This window comes from Gymnoscopelus microlampas (genome assembly GCF_963454915.1).
Source record: "Gymnoscopelus microlampas genome assembly, chromosome: 16".
NCBI classification, from domain to species: domain Eukaryota; kingdom Metazoa; phylum Chordata; class Actinopteri; order Myctophiformes; family Myctophidae; genus Gymnoscopelus; species Gymnoscopelus microlampas.
The window spans coordinates 51,321,420-51,346,099 of NC_139953.1; the positions used below are offsets into that span (position 1 = coordinate 51,321,420).

General features: G+C 41.6%; 2 protein-coding genes and 1 long non-coding RNA gene across 3 annotated transcripts in view; all 3 read left to right on the top strand.

Annotated features, from left to right (window-relative positions):
• Positions 1-3,746, top strand: part of LOC311063801 (serine incorporator 1-like) — a 28,603-nt gene extending 24,857 nt beyond the window's left edge. Inside the window, exon 10 of the mRNA XM_084083404.1 lies at positions 1,048-3,746. Within this exon, the coding sequence (XP_083939530.1) occupies positions 1,048-1,186 (139 nt within the window). The 3' untranslated portion in view covers positions 1,187-3,746. The remainder of the gene's footprint in view (positions 1-1,047) is intronic.
• A 3,209-nt stretch (positions 3,747-6,955) lies between these two features.
• On the top strand, positions 6,956-10,181 carry LOC311063361. The gene is made up of 3 exons (XR_014602581.1): positions 6,956-7,029; positions 8,632-8,759; positions 9,209-10,181. It is a non-coding gene; the product is annotated as an uncharacterized lncRNA (long non-coding RNA).
• A 6,641-nt stretch (positions 10,182-16,822) lies between these two features.
• Positions 16,823-22,730, top strand: LOC311063091 (kelch-like protein 24; the record flags this gene model as incomplete). The annotated part of the gene is made up of 5 exons (XM_084082300.1): positions 16,823-16,859; positions 17,883-18,017; positions 20,247-20,378; positions 20,935-21,115; positions 22,586-22,730. The coding sequence occupies 5 exons, from the start codon at positions 16,823-16,825 to the stop codon at positions 22,728-22,730; spliced, it is 630 nt and encodes a 209-aa protein (XP_083938426.1).
• Positions 22,731-24,680: the final 1,950 nt, after the last annotated feature.

Here is a 24,680-nt window from a genome sequence, read left to right on the forward strand (position 1 = left end):
GTGTCAGTTTGTCCTGGGTTAACTCACATAGTGTCAGTTTGCTTGCCTGTAGTTCCAGGTGTTCTCTCTCTGACCATGTGACCCGCGGTAGGTCCCCATAGAGGACCATGTGACCCGCGGTAGGTCCCCATAGAGGACCATGTGACCCGCGGTAGGTCCCCATAGAGGACCATGTGACCCGCGGTAGGTCCCCATAGAGGACCATGTGACCCGCGGTAGGTCCCCATAGAGGACCATGTGACCCGCGGCAGGTCCCCATAGAGGACCATGTGACCCGCGGTAGGTCCCCATAGAGGACCATGTGACCCGCGGTAGGTCCCCATAGAGGACCATGTTTCTGATGTGTCATGGCTGGCTCTTATAGGGGAGGGAGACCAACGGAAAAGTGTGACAAAGATATTTATTGACTACTAAACTAACATAAGCAACTTATAGATAAGTGAACATAAAGAGACATCATAACGGTAAAGCGTTGGTTCTCAAAGTGGGGTCCGGGGACCCCCAGGGGTACTTGAGGGAGTTCCAGATGGTCCCCAGCTAAATGATAGATTAGGCACCAAATGGACCCTTATGGGTCTGTAACTCTGAGAGTGTACAAATGGAACCAAATGGACCCGTTAGGGTCCATTTGGTTCCATTTGTACTCTCTCAGAGTTAAATTGACATAGATTTTACAATATAAATTGCGGTCCAAGTGATAGAAATGCCATTAAATGGGGGTCCGTAGCCTATAATGCATGTTAAACTGGGGGTCCTTGAAATTCAAATGGTTGAGAATCACTGCTAGAGCCGTAAAAAAAAAACTAGAGTTAATATATATATATATATATATATATATATATATATATATATATATATATATATACTACTTTACTTTACTAGAACCTCCCGGTGATTTATGACCATAAACCATTTGAATATTTAATGATATGATATACTATATTTAATAAATACTTTTATTATAACGTTTTAATGCTCATGAATCACATGATTCTACTGCTATGCTATAATCTATAATATAATAATATGAATGTTTCTTTCTTTTAGTCCTGACTCGTCATACCAGACGATGACCAGCAGGTGGCCGTCTGTGTGGGTGAAGATGTCGTCCAGCTGGCTCTGTGTCGCCCTCTATGTGTGGACCCTGGTAGCTCCACTGGTGCTGGTCAACCGAGACTTTGACTGAAGCCTGACCCCCCCCCCCCCCCCCCCCCAACATAAAATACAACTAACCCTTCCCTCTAGCCCATCTACTAGCCCACCTACCAATACCTACACCTGACCCTAGCCCACCTACCAATACCTACACCTGACCCTAGCCCACATAAACCTGACCCTAGCCCACATAAACCTGACCCTAGCCCACATAAACCTGACCTTAGCCCACATAAACCTGACTCTAGCCCACATAAACCTGACCCTAGCCCACATAAACCTAACCCTAGCCCACATAAACCTGACCCTAGCCACATAAACCTAACCCTAGCCCACATAAACCTTACCCTAGCTCACATAAACCTGACTCTAGCCCACATAAACCTGACCCTAGCCCACATAAACCTAACCCTAGCCCACATAAACCTGACCCTAGCCCACATAAACCTGACCCTAGCCCACATAAACCTGACCCTAGCTCACATAAACCTGACCCTAGCTCACATAAGCCTGACCCTAGCTCACATAAACCTGACCCTAGCCCACATAAACCTGACCCTAGCCCACATACTAAATGGTAAATGGTAAATGGTGCATTTATATAGCGCTTCTGTCCGAAGCGCTTTACATTGATTGTGCCATTCACCCATTCACACACGCATTCATACACCGATGGCGGAGGAAACCATGCAAGGCACCAACTTGCTCATCGGGAGCAATTAGGGGTTCAGCGTCTTGCTCAAGGACACTTCGACATTAACTCTAGGGGAGCGCCCCAGCCCGGGATCAAACTGGGAACCTTGCGGTTTTCCAGTTCACTCTACCCGGCCACTCTACCCCTGAGCCACTGGCAGTGACATACTAATACCTAAACCTGCTTCACTGCTTGTTTTTCATTTTCCTTTAGTCGTTTCCATTTCCTCCTGTTTCAGAAAATTAAACCGTAAGAAAGGAAAGGATGAATGAATGGATCATTGGATACAGTAAGACCCTAACCCTAACCCTGGATACAGTAAGACCCTAACCCTAACCCTGGATACAGTAAAACCCTGACCCTGGATACAGTAAGACCCTAACGCATGAATGAATGGATCATTGGATACAGTAAGATCATCAGATACAGGTTTAAAGATAAGATCAAGTAATAGTGATGAGCGGGTCGGGTTTTTTCATGACCCGTCCCGCCCCACCCCGCCACGGAACCCAACCCGCCTCAACCCGCCCCGCGAACCCATATATAAATCTATGGCTCAACCCGCCCCGCGATCCGCCATTTTTTATTTATTCTGTAAAATCATGGTTAGAAAATAATCCCCAAGTGTATTCAAACTGTTTTATTGTTATTATTCTTATTCTTATTAGGAATAAAGACAAAGCAAGAGCATGTGATCATTTTACATTTTTTTGCGTGTGAGAGCGGCTGACCCGCTCACCCACAGCCCGCATAATTGCCTCTGAAATTCTGACTCGACCCACCCGCGCCGCGGGTCCCGCGGGTTACGGGTCGACCCGCTCATCACTATTAAGTAAGGTCAGATAAGGTCAGATAAGGGTGTACAGTGTGGGATAATTGGATACAGTAAAATAATCAGATTAGATACAGGATACAGTAAAATAATCAGATTAGATACAGGATACAGTAAGATAATCAGATTAAACACAGTGATATAAGTTTTTCCATGGTGAACAAATAACAATAAAAATGTTTAGGGTTGAAAAACATTAAACATTGAAGACGCCTGTTCTGCAGCATTCTGTATATTTGTTCATCCATGCTGTACATAGTGTTACCTTCATAATAATAATTATTATTATAGTGTTACCTTCATAATAATATTATTATAATTATTATTATTATTATTATTATAGTGTTACCTTAATAATAATAATAATAATAATAATAATATTATTATAGTGTTACCTTCATAATAATAATAATAATATTATTATTATAGTGTTACCTTCATAATAATATTATTATTATAATTATTATCCTTATTATTATTATAGTGTTACTTTCATTCTTAGTGGATAAAGTGATCTATGAAAGGAGAGCTGCATGCATTTGATTGGAGGAGAACCGTGTTAAACCCTGTTACATGTGTTACAGTGTGTTTGTATTCTCACACACGTAGAAAAGGAGGAAAATAAAGTAACTCTTTTGTATTAATTTGCTCTGGACAATACTGTGTAAATAATAATATAATAAAATCACAGGGACAAAGCATAAAGTGAATGAATCGGATTATAAACTATAAGCATGATGTGTTGTTATACTGTTGTGTATCTTGGCTTATTTGCTTCATTTTGTTTATAGATTAAACAAATCTAATAAGATTGTTACTTTTCCCCAGTCTGTGTAAACCTAGATGTGCATATTAACTCTTTAAGTCCTGGTTGGTTGTAGTTTATTTTGCACTGAGCTTTCTATGTCAAATGCTACATTGAGAATAAGTTATTTGTAGGTTGTTGGAGCTGTTTCATCCCAGCTTTTCTTTTTCTTTTTTACCTTAGAATTCTGCTCTTTGCCTTTTAACATGTAAAATGCATTGTAAGTAATGAAGAAATAATAAAGCTGGAGAAAGAACATAGTAACTGATCTCTCCTTGTGACACCCGCAGGATTCTAGTGGAACTGCAGCTTTGGCCCTGTTCATAATTAATAATAATAATTATACTAGTAACACAAACACTACTAGTAAGGAAATAATGCTTTAACCAACAAATATCACTTACCCGACCTTTAACAGCTGTTTCAGAATGATGACGGGACAAAGATGTTTTATTTAGAGATAATTAAAGATAGAACATCACAGTGTTTCATTAAAGATAGAACATCATCACAGTGTTTTATTAAAGATAGAACAACATCACAGTGTTTCATTAAAGATAGAACAACATCACAGTGTTTCATTAAAGATAGAACATCTCAGTGTTGTATTAAAGATAGAACATCATCACAGTGTTTCATTAAAGATAGAACAACATCACAGTGTTTTATTAAAGATAGAACAACATCACAGTGTTTTATTAAAGATAGAACAACATCACAGTGTTTTATTAAAGATAGAACAACATCACAGTGTTTTATTAAAGATAGAATGACATCACAGTGTTTTATTAAAGATAGAACAGGACTATATACAGTACATGTTTCTGTTCATATATCCATTCAGTGACATACAGGACTCTATACAGTACAGGTTTCTGTTCACATATCCATTCAGTGACATACAGGACTCTATACAGTACATGTTTCTGTTCATATATCCATTCAGTGACATACAGGACTCTATACAGTACATGTTTCTGTTCATATATCCATTCAGTGACATACAGGACTCTATACAGTACATGTTTCTGTTCATATATCCATTCAGTGACATACAGGACTCTATACAGTACATGTTTCTGTTCACATATCCATTCAGTGACATACAGGACTCTATACAGTACATGTTTCTGTTCACATATCCATTCAGTGACATACAGGACTCTATACAGTACATGTTTCTGTTCACATATCCATTCAGTGACATACAGGACTCTATACAGTACATGTTTCTGTTCACATATCCATTCAGTGACATACAGGACTCTATACAGTACAGGTTTCTGTTCACATATCCATTCAGTGACATACAGGACTCTATACAGTACATGTTTCTGTTCACATATCCATTCAGTGACATACAGGACTAGTATACTGTTCACATATCCATTCAGTGACATACAGGACTATACAGCACATGTTTCTGTTCACTTATCCATTCAGTGACATACAGGACTCTATACAGTACATGTTTCTGTTCACATATCCATTCAGTGACATACAGGACTCTATACAGTACATGTTTCTGTTCACATATCCATTCAGTGACATACAGGACTCTATACAGTACATGTTTCTGTTCACATATCCATTCAGTGACATACAGGACTATATACAGTACATGTTTCTGTTCACATATCCATTCAGTGACATACAGGACTCTATACAGTACATGTTTCTGTTCACATATCCATTCAGTGACATACAGGACTCTATACAGTACATGTTTCTGTTCATATATCCATTCAGTGACATACAGGACTAGTATACTGTTCACATATCCATTCAGTGACATACAGGACTAGTATACTGTTCATATATCCATTCAGTGACATACAGGACTAGTATACTGTTCACATATCCATTCAGTGACATACAGGACTAGTATACTGTTCACATATCCATTCAGTGACATACAGGACTAGTATACTGTTCACATATCCATTCAGTGACATACAGGACTAGTATACAAAGAGTTTGTTAAACATTTGTATTTATTTATACTTGATTTTGTATTCATGTCAACAACAAAGACAAACACTAATGTGAATACACTTTTCCACATAAAACCCACAAACTAGTTTTGGGTGACCGACACATTGTAACTCCCAGTTAAAATGTCTGTCAACTGAACATCTTAAATGTCTTTCAACTGAACAGTGTGTAGTAGCCAGGATATTACTGAAAAATACTTGATATGCTCAAATAAAGCTTCAGTATATCAGGTGACTATTGACTACATAAGACGCAAAAAGTCAAGTTTCTTTGCATTTTAAAACGTGGAGAGAGTGACTGCACATCTGACCATATGGAACACAGGGAGATAGAAAACTATTTTATTGTATACGTTCAAGATGAGCAGAAAATCACTTCACCCCTGAATCAGTTCCAGTGTGTCTATTACAGGACTGGTAGCAAATCACGGTAAATAGTGTTAATTTTACTCTGAACCCACGAGGGGCTTAAACACATTTCAGAATATATAGTGCCTGCTATTGAGAAGGGAGGGGAGAGACATGTGTAGAAAATATTACATTTTATGTGATGGTATTTACTAAACCATCTGTGGTTCTAATGCCATAGTTTGTAGTATGATGGGGGTCAGAACCTGCTGTCTTTTAGCAGACCTACGTTGTCTAGTGGTGGAAAGGACTCATTGCCGACACATTCATAAAGCTACTTGTCTTTATTTACTCACCATATAACATCTGCAATAAAGGATTATCTTATCTATCTTATCTTATCTTGTGTCAATTAACCCATTGAGACCTGAAGCCGATTCTACATGTCTCCTAAATCCCAACAGTTTTCTGAAAAACGTATGTTTCTATATCAGTGGTGCTCAAACTTTTTCATATCAAGGACCCCTAAAATGATATGTATTTGGCCGCGGACCGCCATCAAAATGTTTTGTTCCAGGGACCCCCCAGAAGCAAAGATTTGAGTTCAAAATGTTCGCTTTAAAAGTATTTATATTCAAAGATTTGCACTCATTTTCACGATGTTTCAAAAATAGCAGATCTACAAGCTCGTATCGCGGCACCGAGTGCCGCGATACGAGCTTGTAGATCTGCTATTTTTGAATAGCCCAAAGTGTAAAATAATGCTTTTTAGCTCAAAGTAAAATGCTAGCATATGCCAATTCAGTATTCCATGACATACATTCATAGTTTGGTATGAAGGATGATTTCCATTTCAATGCTATAAATCATTCACCAGTGCACCACTGGAGATGGTTATGGGACAGCTCATTGCTTACTCTGTCCTGAGGAGGGTTCAGCATTTATTCAATGTATTCATTTATACAGCTGTTTTACAAAAGCTCTCACTTTCTTACAATGTTGGTGTTATAGCTCCCCCTGCAGGTCACAAAAATACATAGACTTGTCACTTTACACAGGAGTTGTTGTGTCCGGAACTGATCTTCTGTAGTGTGTTGTTGTCAGGAGGACACAGTTAGGTGTAACACCTCGTCCCTTTGAAGAGGAGCTGCGGGAGGAACGTGTGTTTGTTGTTAAAGTTTAAAACGTCTAAAACAACGAGGTATGTTTATTTAAGCTGTGTTTGTCTTTGTGTTCATGAGTTTTACGTGTGTTGTACAAATATACATGTTTACGTTATGTGTGCGTGTTGTGAGAGCTTGTTTACATGGACGTTGGATTGAGGCTGATGTTAGAATGGTGTTTAATAGAGATGTTAAATACATGTGAGTAAAGGAACAACCAGTGAGTTGTTTAACCAGGATGACAACGTCATCTTAATGTAATTAATGTCGTTAATCATCGTTAATGTAATTAAACATGATTAGAGGATGCTGGAACATTCGACCATTAAGGCACAATATTTCTATAATTGGCTACAAATCGCTACAAAACCTGTATACTCAGTCATTTTGGGCATAAATAAGAAGTTGAATGATAAGTGTAGGCCTGATAATGATGTAATGTATACATTATTATTATTATTATTATTATTATTATTATTATTATAATGATGTACCTGCATGTTCACATCATGTATACTTTAAGAACATTTAACAAATTCGTCCAATTAAACATGGAGATGCCCACTCTTCCTTAGGGCCCACTCTCTTCCTTAGTGCCCACTCTCCTCCTTAGTGCCCACTCTTCCTTAGGGCCCACTCTCTTCCTTAGTGCCCACTCTCTTCCTTAGTGCCCACTCTCTTCCTTAGTGCCCACTCTCTTCCTTAGGGCCCACTCTCTTTCTTAGTGCCCACTCTCCTCCTTAGTGCCCACTCTCTTCCTTAGTGCCCACTCTCTTCCTTAGTGCCCACTCTCCTCCTTAGTGCCCACTCTCTTCCTGAGTGCCCACTCTCTTCCTTAGTGCCCACTCTCTTCCTTAGTGCCCACTCTCTATCTTAGTGCCCACTCTCCTCTTTAGTGCCCACTCTCCTCCTTAGTGCCCACTCTCTTCCTTAGTGCCCACTCTCTTCCTTAGTGCCCACTCTTCCTTAGTGCCCACTCTTCCTTAGTGCCCACTCTCCTCCTTAGTGCCCACTCTCTTCCTTAGTGCCCACTCTCTTCCTTAGTGCCCACTCTCTTCCTTAGTGCCCACTCTTCCTTAGTGCCCACTCTCCTCCTTAGTGCCCATTCTCTTCCTTAGGGCCCACTCTCTTCCTCAGATCAATTTGGGTAAAATAGTTATTTTATAACTAACTTAGCAAATGTAAAGAATACCTCACTAATAATAATGAGTTCGGTTTTATATCATGCTTTTCTGGGTACTCAAATGCACTTTACATAAGAACTTAACTAACAAAACAAACAATCAAACAAGAAAGTCAAGTAAGCAAACTGCAAAAGGAAAACGCATTGGAAGAAGAGAGAGGGTGATGGCAGAGGAGGATTGTCAGATGTAGGTTATCTTGATGGGATTTGAGTTGACATTTGCATGAGGGAAGTCAAGAGTTCTGGACGGCAATGGCTGGCGATGGTGAAGGCTCCAGGGTGTGGTACTTGCTTGGTGATAGGGGTGAGTGGGTTGGTGTCTGCAGAGGCGGCGAATGAGGGAGTGGCGGTGGAGATCAGTCAGGTATAAGGGGGCAAGGTTGTTCAGGGCTTTGTAGGTGATGAGGGTGATTTTGATGTTGATTCGTTGCTGTCTTTTTTTTTTGTCCTCCTACAGATGCCAGGGGAGAAGTAGCCCTGATGCTGCTGCCTGTCATGCTCCCTCCGCCTGTTTATAGACATGGCAGAAAAGTGGTCCGCGCCAGTGTGGAAGAATCGAAAAGATTCTTCATTGATGTTAAGCCTGTAAGTAATTTACCTTTGAACAGAAATTAAAATATAAATTCTTAGCTAAATGACTGCAATTGTTCTTTTACACTGTTGGAAAGCCTGATTCCTCTTTACAATGAGGTGCAACTATTCGTGGAATGAGTGACACAGCTTAACGTTTGTCAGGATACTCATTTCATGAAGCACTATTCTTACAAGTTGTAACTCGGTGTAAGTTATCACTCCATAGTGACGTGGGATGTATAAACCACAGACCACACATAAGTAGACTGGCCACACACCCAGAATAAATTGTTTAAGACTACGCCATTGAATTTAGGGCCGTCACGCTTCTTTCTCATAGAGCTCTATTAAATCAGATGATGGGGGTGGGAGGGGGTTGAAAGAGCTTCAGTAGAGAGCTGATGACAATTGCTCTGCACCGGTAGAAATAATTATCTTTTTTCTTTTCTTTCTCATCATAGGTCGGAACTAACATGGTGGAGTATTTGGAGCTGGCCAGAGCGTCCAGGTCGTGCCCGTTCGTGCTGCTGCTATCGGATGGGATGCAAGCTCTCAAGCCTTTGTGATCATCTCAGGGAAGGCTATTGAGACGGAGACGGCTCTTGCAGCTGTGGACACATGTTTCAAAACCTTTTATGTCTTTGACATTCAATATACATGTCAGTGTTTGCCTGCTTGGCAATTCTTCCAGGATGTCGTCTATGGACTCGAGGGAACTGTTTCCCCAGCGGTGAAGTTCCTGAAGACGCAAATACTTGCTTGCAAGTAGACTGACCTGGATCCCCCCCACCATCTCTGCCTTTCTCTCCCCTCTCCCCTGCTCTGATCACATCCTTGGTAACTTTAGAAAGGGTCCACTTTAATTGTTAACTTATCAGCCAGATGTTGTCCAGTGCCACTGAATTCCTGTGGTGATTTGGTGGCAGAAAGATTAGAAATCTGTCTGGCGCAGTCCTCATTCAAGTCCTTGTCCTTGTTCGACTTTAATGATTCGAGGGTTGATACATTGCTTGTTGCCATATTATTTCTAGGGTTGTAATGATTCCAGTTACATATTGTGAAGAATGGCAGGCTCCGTTCACTTAGAGCACTGTGCACTCTGTCTTATCCTTTCAGAGATGAGACGTTTTTCATTTGTTCATACATAACGGTTGTTGTTCATAAGTGTTTACAAACTCCTATGGTCATTCTCTAATCTCTAATACATTTTGTCAGTGAAAGCTGATGTTTTGGAGCTGTTACAAAGAGGAGAAATGTTGTGGAATTTTATGTGACCGTTTAGTGTCATTACATTTTACATTTTATGTCAGTGAAATGGAAAGCTAATGTTTTGATGCTGTTTAAAAGGGGAGAAATGTTGTGAAATTTTATGGGAATTTTATATTTTGATGTGTTAAATTCTGTGACTAGAATTTTAATAAATCATTATTGTTACATTGGTGTGAGAATATATTTGATCAAGAAAACAAACAAAGGATCAGAGGTGAGTAAATGCCAACAAATTGTGATAATGTGATACTTTTGTTAAATTAATGACCATCAGTTGTGCCAATGAAATGTCGATTATAAAAGGGAACAACCCGTTATAATTAGTAATAAAAAATAATAATGCATTAACAACCTGACTTGCTGGGTTTAAAGAAGTCTTAATTGGGTTATATGAACAACCTATTGTTGGGTATAAATAACATTTAATTGGGTTATATAAACAACCTATTGTTGGGTAAGTGAACCAACCCAACAACCCAACTTGTTGGGTTTAAAGAACCTTTAATTGGGTTATATAAACAACCCAAACCCAATAAACAACCCAATCTGACAGACCTCTGTCTGTCTGTCTGTCTGACAGACAGACAGACAGACAGACAGACAGACAGAATGACACGCACGCACGCACGCACGCACACGCACACGCACACACACACACACACACACACACACACACACACACACACACACACACACACGCACACACACACGTCACATGATGTATTTATTGTTCTGAATGTTTTGTCTTTGTAATATATTTGTTTTGTCTCACACAGTAAAACAATGAGTTGAGATGAATGAATATGTAATAAAATAAAGTCTGACTTTGTCTGTTTCTTTATAGAACTGAACCACAACACACCTATTATTATTATTAAACATATATTGAAAGTAGCCGATCTACAAGCTCACAACACGTCACACTGCGACGTGTTGTGAGCTTGTAGATCGGCTACTTTCACTATATTTAAATAGGGGCTTAAGTGGTCAAATATAATATGTTTTCCCTTCCTACAAATGTAGTCAAAGTCATGTGCTTGCAAATAATAATAATAATAATGATGACAACAATAATAATAATATTGTCCATAAAGTGGGGAGTACATGTACTTGAGTACATGTACTTTATTACTTTAGTTACTGTCAGTACATTAGTTCTAGCTCTATGTACACAACAGCAGCTGCAGTACACACATGTGGCCCGAGGAGGGCAGTGCTACTCCGTATATTAAACCGTTACCTCTTGACGCGTAGAGCTCTCTGCTATAAAACTACACGCACGCCGTTTGATGACGTCATCTAAAGCGACAACTGCAAGTGAAGGAGCAGCAGAGAGAGCAGAAAGCATTGAAATCACTTTAATGATCAGATTAAAGAACATTTATAACAGTTAATATTAACTCTAAATGGACGGAATAATGGAGGTGGACGGCAGTGTGATGGAGGGGGTGAGTTTATGTATTAACAATAACATACATACATACAGCTAAAGATAGCATTACTCAGCTAATGCTAGCTGTGCTACCAGGAAGACTGGGCACTAAGGGGACTGGGCACTAGAGAGACTGGGCACCAACATGTTAAACTGGTTCATTTACCCCCAAAGAAATGTAAATAGTTAATAATCAGGAAGTAATGTAATTAAACATGATTAGAGGATGCTGGAACATTCGACCATTAAGGCACAATATTTCTATAATTGGCTACAAATCGCTACAAAACCTGTATACTCAGTCATTTTGGGCATAAATAAGAAGTTGAATGATAAGTGTAGGTCTGATAATGATGTAATGTATACATTATTATTATTATTATTATTATTATTATTATTATTATTATTATTATTATTATTATAATGATGTACCTGCATGTTCACATCATGTATACTTTAAGAACATTTAACAAATTCGTCCAATTAAACATGGAGATGCCCACTCTTCCTTAGGGCCCACTCTCTTCCTTAGTGCCCACTCTCCTCCTTAGTGCCCACTCTTCCTTAGGGCCCACTCTCTTCCTTAGTGCCCACTCTCTTCCTTAGTGCCCACTCTCTTCCTTAGTGCCCACTCTCTTCCTTAGGGCCCACTCTCTTCCTTAGTGCCCACTCTCCTCCTTAGTGCCCACTCTCTTCCTTAGTGCCCACTCTGCTCCTTAGTGCCCACTCTCTTCCTTAGTGCCCACTCTCTTCCTTAGTGCCCACTCTCTTCCTTAGTGCCCACTCTCTTCCTTAGTGCCCACTCTCTATCTTAGTGCCCACTCTCCTCCTTAGTGCCCACTCTCCTCCTTAGTGCCCACTCTCTTCCTTAGTGCCCACTCTCTTCCTTAGTGCCCACTCTTCCTTAGTGCCCACTCTTCCTTAGTGCCCACTCTCCTCCTTAGTGCCCACTCTCTTCCTTAGTGCCCACTGTCTTCCTTAGTGCCCACTCTCTTCCTTAGTGCCCACTCTCTTCCTTAGTGCCCACTCTTCCTTAGTGCCCACTCTCCTCCTTAGTGCCCACTCTCCTCCTTAGTGCCCACTCTCTTCCTTAGTGCCCACTCTCTTCCTTAGTGCCCACTCTCTTCCTTAGTGCCCACTCTCTTCCTTAGGGCCCACTCTCTTCCTTAGTGCCCACTCTCTTCCTTAGTGCATGCATGCAGAGCTTTGAAAAGGTCAGTCATTTCTTATTCTCACCTTACCAGACGATCAGAGGTCTCTGCCTATCAATGTGTCAGGGGTCTTCTAAATGCATGTTAGTTTCTAGAGTAATTTTCCAATACATATTTGGCATCTACTGTATGTGTGCTACTGGCTGGTAATATGCATAGTTATTATATAACGTTGTTCCAGTTGGATTAGTAAATACTTGGTGTTCTATGCATTCTTTTAGGTGCTACAGAACATCCGTCTGCCTCTCGTCAGTCCCTCCTACCTCCTCACTGTGGTTGAGCCTCAGAGCCAGAGGTTCATCTCTGAAGCCAAGGAGCGTCCCTACTGTAACACATCACGCCCACGCAGGACCACAGGTACCCTGCTGAACACATGCATGCATGTTGGCCCTGATGATGCTGGAAAAAGCTTATCTGCCAATAAAAAATAGGTTTGTTATTCAGGCTTCATAATGGTTATTGTTTCCGCCAGGCCGAAGGCATGGCCAAGACTATGTTTTGCCAGCTTGGTTCCAGATGTATCTGCCATTAGAAAAAAAGAAAAGCCCTCGCCAGTGATATTGTCTGGCCACTCGAGGCTAATGTTTTGCACCCTGTCCGTGTGTCTGTCCGTTAGCTCTTTTTGAACAGCTAATTTCCGACACCGTTGGTCTGATTGCAGCGAAACTGTGCACGCACACTCCCTGGATGTCAGAAGAGAATCTCTGCCCCCGAATTTTTCAGATTGGCTGTTTCTTTGCATTTTAAACATGGTGAGAGAGTAACTCCAAAACTCCATTCGTTCACATCTTACCACATTATAACAACCTCATTTCACTAATGCTCAGCCTGAGTTGAATTAAATCACTGTGATAAACAGGCAGTTAAAATACGGAGACAGGTGAATCACGTTCATTCCATCAAGGTTCCATTTGTACCCTCTCAGAGTTAAATGAACTGAGGATTTCACTGTGTAACCACATGTAACAGTAATGTTGTGTGTTCTCTCTGCAGGCGAGACCCACTCCACCTCACCTCACCTCTAGACATGGCTGACAACATCCTGGATGCTGCCTTCCAGAGAGAATCACCACAGGCTGCCAAGAGGATGAGACTGGACACTGACCATGTGAGTGACAGCCTTCAAGCATCATTACTAGATCAGCAACATTACTCGCAGATGAACAGTAGTTTATTTGTCTGATTTATAAATGTCCCTCTGTCTGGATGTTGTTGTCGTTGCACTTCAGGAGGACGACACCAGTGTACCTCTATCCTCCCTGGATGCTGAGATGTTTGTGGACCCCAACCATCCCAACAAGGTCCTAGAGGGTCTCAACAGGCTGCGTCTCAACAGAACCTTGTGTGATGTGGTTCTGTGCTGTGAGGGACAGGAGGTCCCCTGCCATCGTTATGTACTGGCCTCCTTCAGCCCTTACTTTGAGGTAAATACACACTCAGTGTTTCCCCTAGGATAACGTTGTTTTTTTAATTTAAATTATTTTCCTCAAAATATTATAATTATTTTCCTCAAAACATTAAGTCGTGTGTCTAAGATTGACAGTCTCACTCTGGCTATTGACAACCAAAACAGCAGCTCAGCTCAAGTCCTTTATGTCTGTTTATCAGTCATCATTTCAGTGACGCAATACCACGACCGCTTTCTTTTTCTCCCAAATGAAGGGGGTCTTTCTGCAACTAGCGTTAGTTACCTTCCACTCCCAAATCATCGCTCCTCATTGTAACAGGTGATTTGGGCAGAGATAGTACAACTATCCACTGCGCACATAGCTCTGCGTTTGGAAAGCTCTACCATAGCAGCTACAACCAGCGTCAGCGTGGATATATTTTAATTGAAAAGGCCTGCTGCTTCGATGGGACAAGTGGGCTAATTAATGAGGCTTATTGAACAGCTGAGAAACCTGCACATTTAACCACATAGAAAAGTAGTGCAAATGAAGTACAAATGTCTATGCATAATTTTGTTACCTGTTTCTCTAGCTCAAGAATTTGGGTTGAAAATAGTGAAGTGAGGAGGGTGGGGGGCGAGGGGGCTTTTGTACTGTAAATACCAAAACTGGAAAAGCATGGACTTAGCGCGACTCTAGACAAAACAAATACATCTGTTGCAACTTGATTTGATATGCTGCGATGATCTACAGGCAAGCTATTGCCTAAAAGTTATTTGGAGCCTAGTGGGTTACTGAAACCTTTGTAACCCATAGAAAGATGTTACCCTAGGGAGAACTGTTTCACAGGAGACCTACAAGCTCACAACTCGTCGCCAGGGCCGGACTGGGACCAAAATTCAGCCCTGGCATTTTGGTCCGGCCCGGCCCCCCCCCCCCCCCCGATTTTGTCAACGGGGGGGGGGGGGGGGAGCGTTTCACTGTTTCAGCCCAGCCCTGCACATGAACTCTGCGGCCGCACTGAGGCGCCTGCTGGAAAGCATCCCAGCCCAAACATTAACGTAACTAATAATTAGGCCGCGCGACTCGGATATGACCGTAATAACCCTAAAACATTTTTAAAAATATATTTTTCAAAAAAAAAAAAAAAAAAAAAAATTTTTTTTTTTTTTTTTTTTTTGGCCCAGTGGCCCACTGGCCCAGCGGCCCACCGGGCATTTGCCCGGTACGCCAAATGGCCAGTCCGCCGCTGCGTCGCTTAAAAAATCAAGCTGTGGCAACCACAAACTAGGCATAGCGTGCCGCCACTGTTAAATGCATATAGGGGAAACACTGACACTTTTATTGACCTGCTGTTAAGGAAATATATTTCAATTCTGCTTAAGGGGAACCGATCATCATGCTATTTCCATGCTATATCCAATTAATTCAATTAACCGTTGACACAATGTAAATAAGAAAGGCCTAAGCCATGAACACACCCAAGCCAACCATTCAGCTTTTCAACCTGCACAGGCCATGTTTACATCTGGTATGAAGGAGTCCACACAGGAAAGGGTGACCATCAGAGGAGTGGAGCCTCAGATGATTGGTTTGCTGGTGAACTATGCCTACACTTCTAAGGTTTCCATCTCTACTGATAATGTGAAGGTAATGTATTATCATAATAAACCTCATTCATTGTGTCCATCCATGTTTGTCCGACATGACGTCAGTGCTTAATAAAGACATTGTGTTCATTTGTTCTAGGCCCTGCTAGCAGCATCAGACTTGTTTGATGTCACTGCTGTTCGCGAGGCCTGCTGTAAATACATGATGTGTCACCTGGACATAAATAACTGTGTAGAGACTTACTGCTCTGCTGATGACCACTCCTGTGAAATGTTGGTGAAACACAGCATGGATTACATACTGGAACACTTCAGTGTCATCTACCAGCAGGTCAGTGATTGAGGAATCATACATTTCCCGAGTTGATTTTGTCTGTTGTTGGTTTTTTTATCTGCTAAAACTTTTTTTTATTATTATTTATTTTTATTATTACTCAACCTACCACCACCACAACTGACCCAGACCTGGGTAGAAACATTCAATCAGTCACAGTGCCAGTCACAGTGGTCTCTAATCTACTGTATTTTGTTTTCTACCAATAGGAAGAGTTCCTGTCTCTCTCTGTAGAAAGACTGAGAGAGGTTCTCTCCAGTGACCATCTCAATGTGCCCAAGGAGGACATGGTGTTTGAGGCTGCCATGCTGTGGCTAGACAAGTGTCCTACCCGCATGCAGAGCTTTGAAAAGGTCAGTCATTTCTTATTCTCACCTTACCAGACGATCAGAGGTCTCTGCCTATCAATGTGTCAGGGGTCTTCTAAATGCATGTTAGTTTCTAGAGTAACTTTCCAATACATATTTGGCATCTACTGTATGTGTGCTACTGGCTGGTAATATGCATAGTTATTATATAACGTTGTTCCAGTTGGATTAGTAAATACTTGGTGTTCTATGCATTCTTTTAGGTGCTACAGCACATCCGTCTGCCTCTCGTCAGTCCCTCCTACCTCCTCACTGTGGTTGAGCCTCAGAGCCAGAGGTTCATCTCTGAAGCCAAGGAGCGTCCCTACTGTAACACATCACGCCCACGCAGGACCACAGGTACCCTGCTGAACACATGCATGCATGTTGGCCCTGATGATGCTGGAAAAAGCTTATCTGCCAATAAAAAATAGGTTTGTTATTCAGGCTTCATAATGGTTATTGTCTCCGCCAGGCCGAAGGCATGGCCAAGACTATGTTTTGCCAGCTTGGTTCCAGATGTATCTGCCATTAGAAAAAAAGAAAAGCCCTCGCCAGTGATATTGTCTGGCCACTCGAGGCTAATGTTTTGCACCCTGTCCGTGTGTCTGTCCGTTAGCTCTTTTTGAACAGCTAATTTCCGACACCGTTGGTCTGATTGCAGCGAAACTGTGCACGCACACTCCCTGGATGTCAGAAGAGAATCTCTGCCCCCGAATTTTTCAGATCGGCCTGTTATAGCGCCACCAGGAGGCCGATCTCTGCAAAACCTTTTTTTTATTTTTTATTATTCATACAGATTTTGTCCAAACATCACACAAATCAATGCACAGTATCTCTATAGTCATTAAATCAAACGGGTCTTTCGGATTTTTCATATTCCATCCTGATTGGCTAAGATTGGCTTCCAAATTTTGCAGGAGTGGTCAGTTTTGAACAAAATGCCTCAAATCATGAACACAGTGTGCAATTGCCGTGAAATGTTGGTCATGTGATCAAGACGGATCCGTTCAATTCTTCATTATTCCTTCCTGATTGGCTTCCAAAGTTTGCAGGATTGGTTTTGAACAAAATGCCTCAAATCATGAACTTCCGTGAAATTTTGCACGCACATTCCCACTATGCCGAGGAAGAAATGCCACCCTTTTCACATTGGCCTATTATAGCGCCACCACGAGGCCCCAATAACCTACCTGATCTGGTGAAGACCTTCTAGTTGCATCATGATTTCATTATTTTAAGTTTACAATTCAAGCTTTCATTTATTTTTTTGCGCTTTTATACATGTCAAAATGCATACCAATTTTCTCCATGAGATTCATTCAGTGACTGCTAATTTGGTGCTGCCTCTCTGGGGACAGAGTTCCAGAGGGTTGGGGCTACAACACTGAAAGCTCTATCCCAGAAGGTTCTAATCTCCATGGGGAGAGGGTTCCAGAGGGTTGGGGCTACAACACTGATAGTTCAACGAAATACATTTGGTTCCTCCTTCAACTCTTAAATCTACTCTGTCTCACCTGCTCCTTCTCCTCTGTTTGTTGAAGTGATCGTGACGTTGGGAGAGACTAAAACTTTAGAGGGCTTTGATAAAGTTTTCAGCTTTGATCCCCTGACCAATCAGTGGAAGGCTCTTGGACGACTGCCCGTGGATGTAAACGGATATGCTGTGGTTACATCAGGTGAGGATTACCATCAGAGTCAATCAATTTAGGATCTGTAATCTGTAACCAAATTTACACATTTCAGATTATAATTCCAGACAATATCAGTTGCTTTTATATTTAATATCTAATTATATGGAAATGTATTAAAATGAGCAGGTTCTTAAAGGGTTAGTTCAGATTTTTTGAGTACTTTCTGTAGGAAATACTTACCATTAATGTAGTGGTTGCAAAGGTATTAATTGATTGCCTGAGTCCCGTGGTCAGAGTTATGGTCCGTTTCTGATAAATATGAAGTAGTTTCGGTAGATTAGTAGATTTTGTGGGGGCCGCTCATTAAAAATAAATAAATTAAAAAAACTAACGTCATTTGTATTGTTGACCTATTTCTACCATATAGAGCAGGTTTCGTTCAATTTCGACCCCTCTGTCACATGGTACTAATGTTTGTGTCCAGAATCACTGCGCCGCGGCAGCCTACTCACTCACTCACAAAATATATGACACAAAAAATAGTACCATGTGACAGAGGGGTCGAAATTGAACGAAACCTGCTCTATATGGTAGAAATAGGTCAACAATACAAATGACGACTACATTCATATTTATCAGAAACGGACCATAACTCTGACCACGGGACTCGGGCAATCAATTAATACCTTTGCAACCACTACATTAATGGTAAGTATTTCCTACAGAAAATACTCAAAAAATCTGAACTATCCCTTTAAAAGGCGTCTCAGTGTTTCCTCTAGCCAGCAGCTGAAGGTGTGGGGGAGGAATGCGCCGCGCGGGAAAAAACATTGTGTTCTCAAAATGCATATTTATGCTCAAACACAAAGTCTTATTTAGTACATGTGCACAGTAATAATCAGTCAGTCACACATCAACAACTAGTGATGGCACAGATGGCATCCTGCCTGAGAGCATTTGAGCATTATAGCATTTTTTCTGTAAAAAACAAAACAAAAAACCTATTTTAGCTGCTTGGACTAAATCAAGAGGCAGCCAATGGAATACAATATGATCTGGGGTTTTTTTTCAGGTAGGAAACCCCCATTCAATGTACTGCAGCTGATGTTTAAATCAAAACCAAGCAGGGCTTTTACTGACTGTGAAATTGTATTATGTGACTGACCGCTTATGAAGTGAAATGGTTTATTATATCACAAGTCTCTTGCGGCTTGTGTGAGTGGAGCTGTGCATATGCACATGCAATAATACATAAATAAATACTGTGAGCTCGGAAATCTCACAGTATCAATACCGTGGCTGTTCATACCGCGGTAATACGGTATACTGTTGCATGCCTATTTATGAGAATGCCAAATTATAACATAGATCATAGATAGTTTTTTCACATTAATCACATTTCCAGCATTTAAAATGAGCTGTTGCCCTGTCTTTGTTTTGGAATAACCGCAAAGTGTTTTTGCCTTGGTTACCCAATGAGATGCAGCATAGTGCATATGGCCAAGGTCAGGGGCGCTGATTTATGATTTAGCCAATGGGAGTCGAAGTTGTGCAATTTGATTATTGGCGGATGATAACTTTTGGAACAAGGAATTAATAATCAGACTTTAAAGAGTACAGAGAGAGTATTAATGACAGACATCTCTTCAGCATTACGTGTGGTATAAGACCGGCCCATAAGACCCGTAAGACCGGCCCAGACCGGCCGTCATGCATCCTGCGCAGTGTGCATGTTACAAAGCATTTTAACCGTCCGACCGGCGCATTCCCAGTGGGTGCTCGCTGTCTCCCGTGGGGTGCTCGATCTCCTGAGCACCCACAGGATCGGCGCCTATGGCCAAGGTAATCACTTAATCATTTTTACTTTTATTTTTTCTCTGCTCAACTCCACATGTTACATAGGTCTGGTGATGCTGGATGGATATGTGTTTGCAGTGGGGGGCTGGGGGGTTGCCAACTCGATGGAACGCTACGACCCCAACAAACACCTGGCAGATCATGCACTCTGTCGGTGTGGCAGCGCATTACGATTCTAACAGCTGTGATGTGGTCGCACTAGTTGGACAGCTCTATTTTATTGGTATGGAACAGATTTATTTATCTTCTGGTTCAGCCTGCTGGGTTTCATGAAGTTGTGTTTTTCATGTAGTGTTAGTGTATGTCAAGCATAATGGTTCACTGAAAATGTACAAATCCTTTGGTATTATTATGTATTCATGCTTCTCCTGTTGACGGTGATCAATGTTTTGACGTGTGTGTCCTCCTGGACTCTAGGTGGTGCATCAATGCTCTTTGAGGTGGCCAAGTACAACCCTAAAACATCAGTGTGGACAGAAGTCGCTCCTATGCAGATTCCACGTAATAAATCAGCTGCTTGTGTTCTGAATGGAAAGATCTATGTTACAGGTATCTTACTTCTATTTAGTCAGTGGTGGAAGAAGTACTCTGTTTTCTTTTTTACTTGAGTAAGAATAACAATACCAGAATATAGAAATATTTTTTTACTCAAGAGAAAGTACAAAAATATAGGCATAAAATTCATATGTACTTGCAATACTAAACATAAAAATACTCAATATGCAGAATGGCCCCTTTCACAGTTTCACAGTTGTATATTGAATTGTAATAAGTAATGCATTAATGTATTCATCACTGTAATGTTAGATCTGGTACAGGTGGAGTAGCTGTGTAGCTCAACCTATAATAATAATCATCATTTATCAGTTAATGTTTGTTTAGTATAAATAATCAAAATGAGCAACATTAATAAGTAAGTAGTAAACTGTTTAATTGCAAAAATAAATAAAATAAAGTATTTGCCTCTGACTTGTAGTGGTGTAAAAGTACAGTGCTTGAGTAAATGTATTAAGTTACTTTCCACCACTGATCTTAGTTCCATAGTAGACTCACCTAATAAAACACACTAACAGTTACTATCCTGTTAATTTGTGTTCGTCTATAGGTGGTCTGTATGATGATGAAAGGACAATGGAAAATAGGATGGAGTGCTACAAGCCTAAGACCAACCAGTGGACCATGTGTGCCCCCATGCAAGTGAAACGCTTCTCGCCTAGCATGGCTGTGGTGGATGGATTGATCTACGTACTAGGAGGGAAGGACTTCGCTGTCGACGATTATGATAGGTATGACACTGCTGCTACATGAATCAGGGTTTCCGCTAGGCATTTTTTGGGCCGGCCACCATGGCTGGCAGGATTATATTTTACCGGCCAAAGAATACATTTACCGGCCATATATTATAATTAACGTCACATGCGTATTTGCACTGCATACATGCACCCAACTGATCATTACACCTTGTTACGTTAGAGCTGCGCTTCTTTCCACTTTATCACAGATGCAATCTGTTCCTGTTTTTATAGATAACTAAATTATATGATCTACTATAGTCTATATCATGCAGAGATGTTGCTTGCCAAAAATGAAATGAATAAAGTGGGCATGAGTGAACTGCTGCGAGTCGAATACCAAAACTCCCGCTCGCGGCTCGTCCCCAAACAAAGTCGCCCCGGGGAAAATCCGGCAGTATTCGCCTGGTGTTCCTAAACATATCAGTAAACTATGCCTAACCCTAACCTTATTCCTAATCTTAACCTCAGTAAAACTATACCTAATCCTAAACCTATATCTACCCTTATCCTCAGTAGGCTAAAACAAATACAAGAATACAAGAACCGCTGGTCCGACTGAAAAATGGGGGCGAGGGTGTTTTGGGGCGAGTCCTAATTACCCTTCGGGCTGTGGTTTCCCTGCGCAACACCGTCGCACAGTATAAACAAATGAATATATATTTTGGGCTTTACATCGATTCTCATTCAACCTTGATATGCAAAAGTAGGTTTTGTTTTGTTTTGTTAACGTTAATTATATATGTCATGATGTGGCCTTGCGCGAGGTTGATTACTTGCCTCTATAGTTGCTTTCACCAACTTTCACCACTTTATCCATTGCAGACAGACAGTCACTGTGATTGCATAATATCCACGACCCACACGTGTTCGGAACGGGTCCCTTTATCGACAATTGGGTCCGGCTTGGTACAGGTTCTATCACCTCGGAAAATCCCGGTTCTGTTTATCAACACCCGAGCGAGCCAGAGCAACCCTACTCAGCGCTGATCAGGAGGAGACACAGCTGTGTCTCTCAGCTGTGCTCAAAAATAGCAGACATACAAGCTCACAATGCGACGCGTTGCGACGTGCTGTGAGCTTGTAGCTCTGATATTTTCAACGCGCAACACCATCGTACAACAAATAGGCTATTCTATAACTGCAGCGCACAGCAGCAACCGAGCAGGCTGTCGGAATTAAACCACAGTCAGATCATGATATAAACTTTAAATGATTATGATTGTAACGGTTGTAGCCAACTACTTTAATGCAAATAATAATATTAATAATAGGCTTAAATGATAAAATAGCCTCATTTTCCCAACCGGCCACGGTGGCCGGTGGTGTTTATATTTACCGGCCAATTAAACATTTTACCGGTCAATGGCCGGTAAATACCGACATGAATGTCTGAGAAAAGGTGTCGTTTGGTCCACACCAGACATGTCTCTCACGGTTGTTTGTTTGTGTCTCTTCATGTAGTTCTCTCCGTAACATCGAGTGCTACTGTGAAGAGAAGGACACGTGGGAAACTGTGGGGCAGATCTCTGATGCTTACTGCCGTGTCAAATGTGTCTGTCTCAAGCTGAGGAGGGATTATAGTCAACCCATAGATGATGATGACTAGAGTTGGGGTCCAGAACCGGAGGGACCGGATCCAACATTGAGCAACCGGAATCTGTTCCATCACATTTGGAACCGATTTGTCACTCTGTCAGATGCTGGTATGTGGACTTCATGTCTGCTATACAATTACAACACTAGTGGTTCTCAAACTTTTAATTTCAAGGACCACCATAACTCTTTGAGTGTAAGGTCCCATTTAGAACCTGCATGGTATTGTCCGTTTGGCTGGGACCTAAGGACAAACGGACGGGTCCCAGCCAAACCTAAGGACAAACGGACATACCATGTATGGACATCACTATTATGTCACAAGTACAAATACAGATGGTATATATACTGTAAGACACAAAGGGTTAGGCCTAGACACAAGCTGACACGTCATGTAATTCTGGATAGCGCCTTTAAGTTCGACAAACACATCAGTTCCGTTGTTAAAGCTAGTTTCTTTCAACTCAGACTTCTCGCTAAGGTCAAGGCCTATCTCCCCCGACCACAACTAGAAATAGCTATCCATGCCTTCATTTCCTCACGACTCGATTACTGCAATTCCCTCTACACCGGTCTAGAACAGTCATCTATCAGGCGCCTACAGCTGGTCCAAAATGCTGCGGCCCGCCTTCTTACTGGCACAAAAAGACGTGAGCATATCAGTCCAGTCCTAGCCTCACTTCACTGGCTCCCGGTCAATTTTAGAATTAATTTTAAGGTCCTTTTATTTGCTTTTAAATCTCAACATGGGCTAGCTCCACCATACCTCGCTGAGCTTATAGAACCACATACTCCAGCCAGGGTCCTAAGGTCTGCTGATCAGTCATTACTGATCGTCCCTCGAACCAATAAAAGGACCAGGGGTGGCCGCGCTTTTGCTGCTGCCGCCCCCGCACTTTGGAACGGCCTCCCTCTCCCCATCCGATCCGCCCAGTCCATAGGGTTTTCAGATCCCTCCTTAAAACCCACCTTTTCTCTCTGGCTTTTAATTGCCCTTGATCCACTACTGTGTCTTAACAATGTATTGTTTTTGTCTGTACGCCTACGTGCGCTTATTGAATTATGTTGATGCTTTGTTTGTCTCAACCCTGTACAGCACTTTGGTCAGCTTCCGTTGTTTTAAATGTGCTTTATAAATAAAGTTTGATTTGATTTGATGTGAAGTCCGGCTTAGCCTGGATCTGGTAGAACCAGGGGTCTATTTCACGAAACCTGGATTAGGCATAAACCGGGTTTAAACCGGGTTTACTCGGCTATCCTGGCTTAAATGAAAGCTGAGTTAGCTCGGCAGATTAATTTAGCCAGTAAACCTGGATATGTTTATCCATGATCCGGTTTCACGAAAGAAAATTGATGCAATCCTGCCTTAGTTACTATGGCAATTTAGCTGTGAAGTTAGCCTGGTCCGGACCAGGCTAACAGCCAAGCTTTATTAATCCAGTGCCTTGTTCTTCAAGTTTTGTGAAATAGCTGTTAGTCCAATGACTCCAATCGTAAACCAATGAGTTTTTCCACACTTATTCAATTCTCATTCAAATATGTTATAGTGCTGACCTCCTCAAGGTGTCAAAAATGAAATATAAAAAATATGTTGAAGCAGCTTTCTGCTGTTATGGGCCAACGGCCTGGAACAAGCTCCCATAGACCAATTATTTGTTTACAAACATTGAGACTGGACGCACATGTAATGAATTCCCAACAGATCCCAAAACCTGCTGTTTTGTGGTTCTGCTGGTTTCAGTTAATTCAGCCTCCTCTGTGTGTAGGCTAGTGAGGTGCGCCCTAGCGAGACATATGTACATCATCGCGCAACGGTATTGCGCACCGAGAACAGCTGACATACAAGCTCACAACCGCGTCACGGATGCGACCGCTGTGAGCTTGGAGATCTGCTATTCTCGGCCGTTCTCTGCGTGGGAGACCTTCTGATCTGGTGCCATGATCACAGAGCACTCCCTCCGTT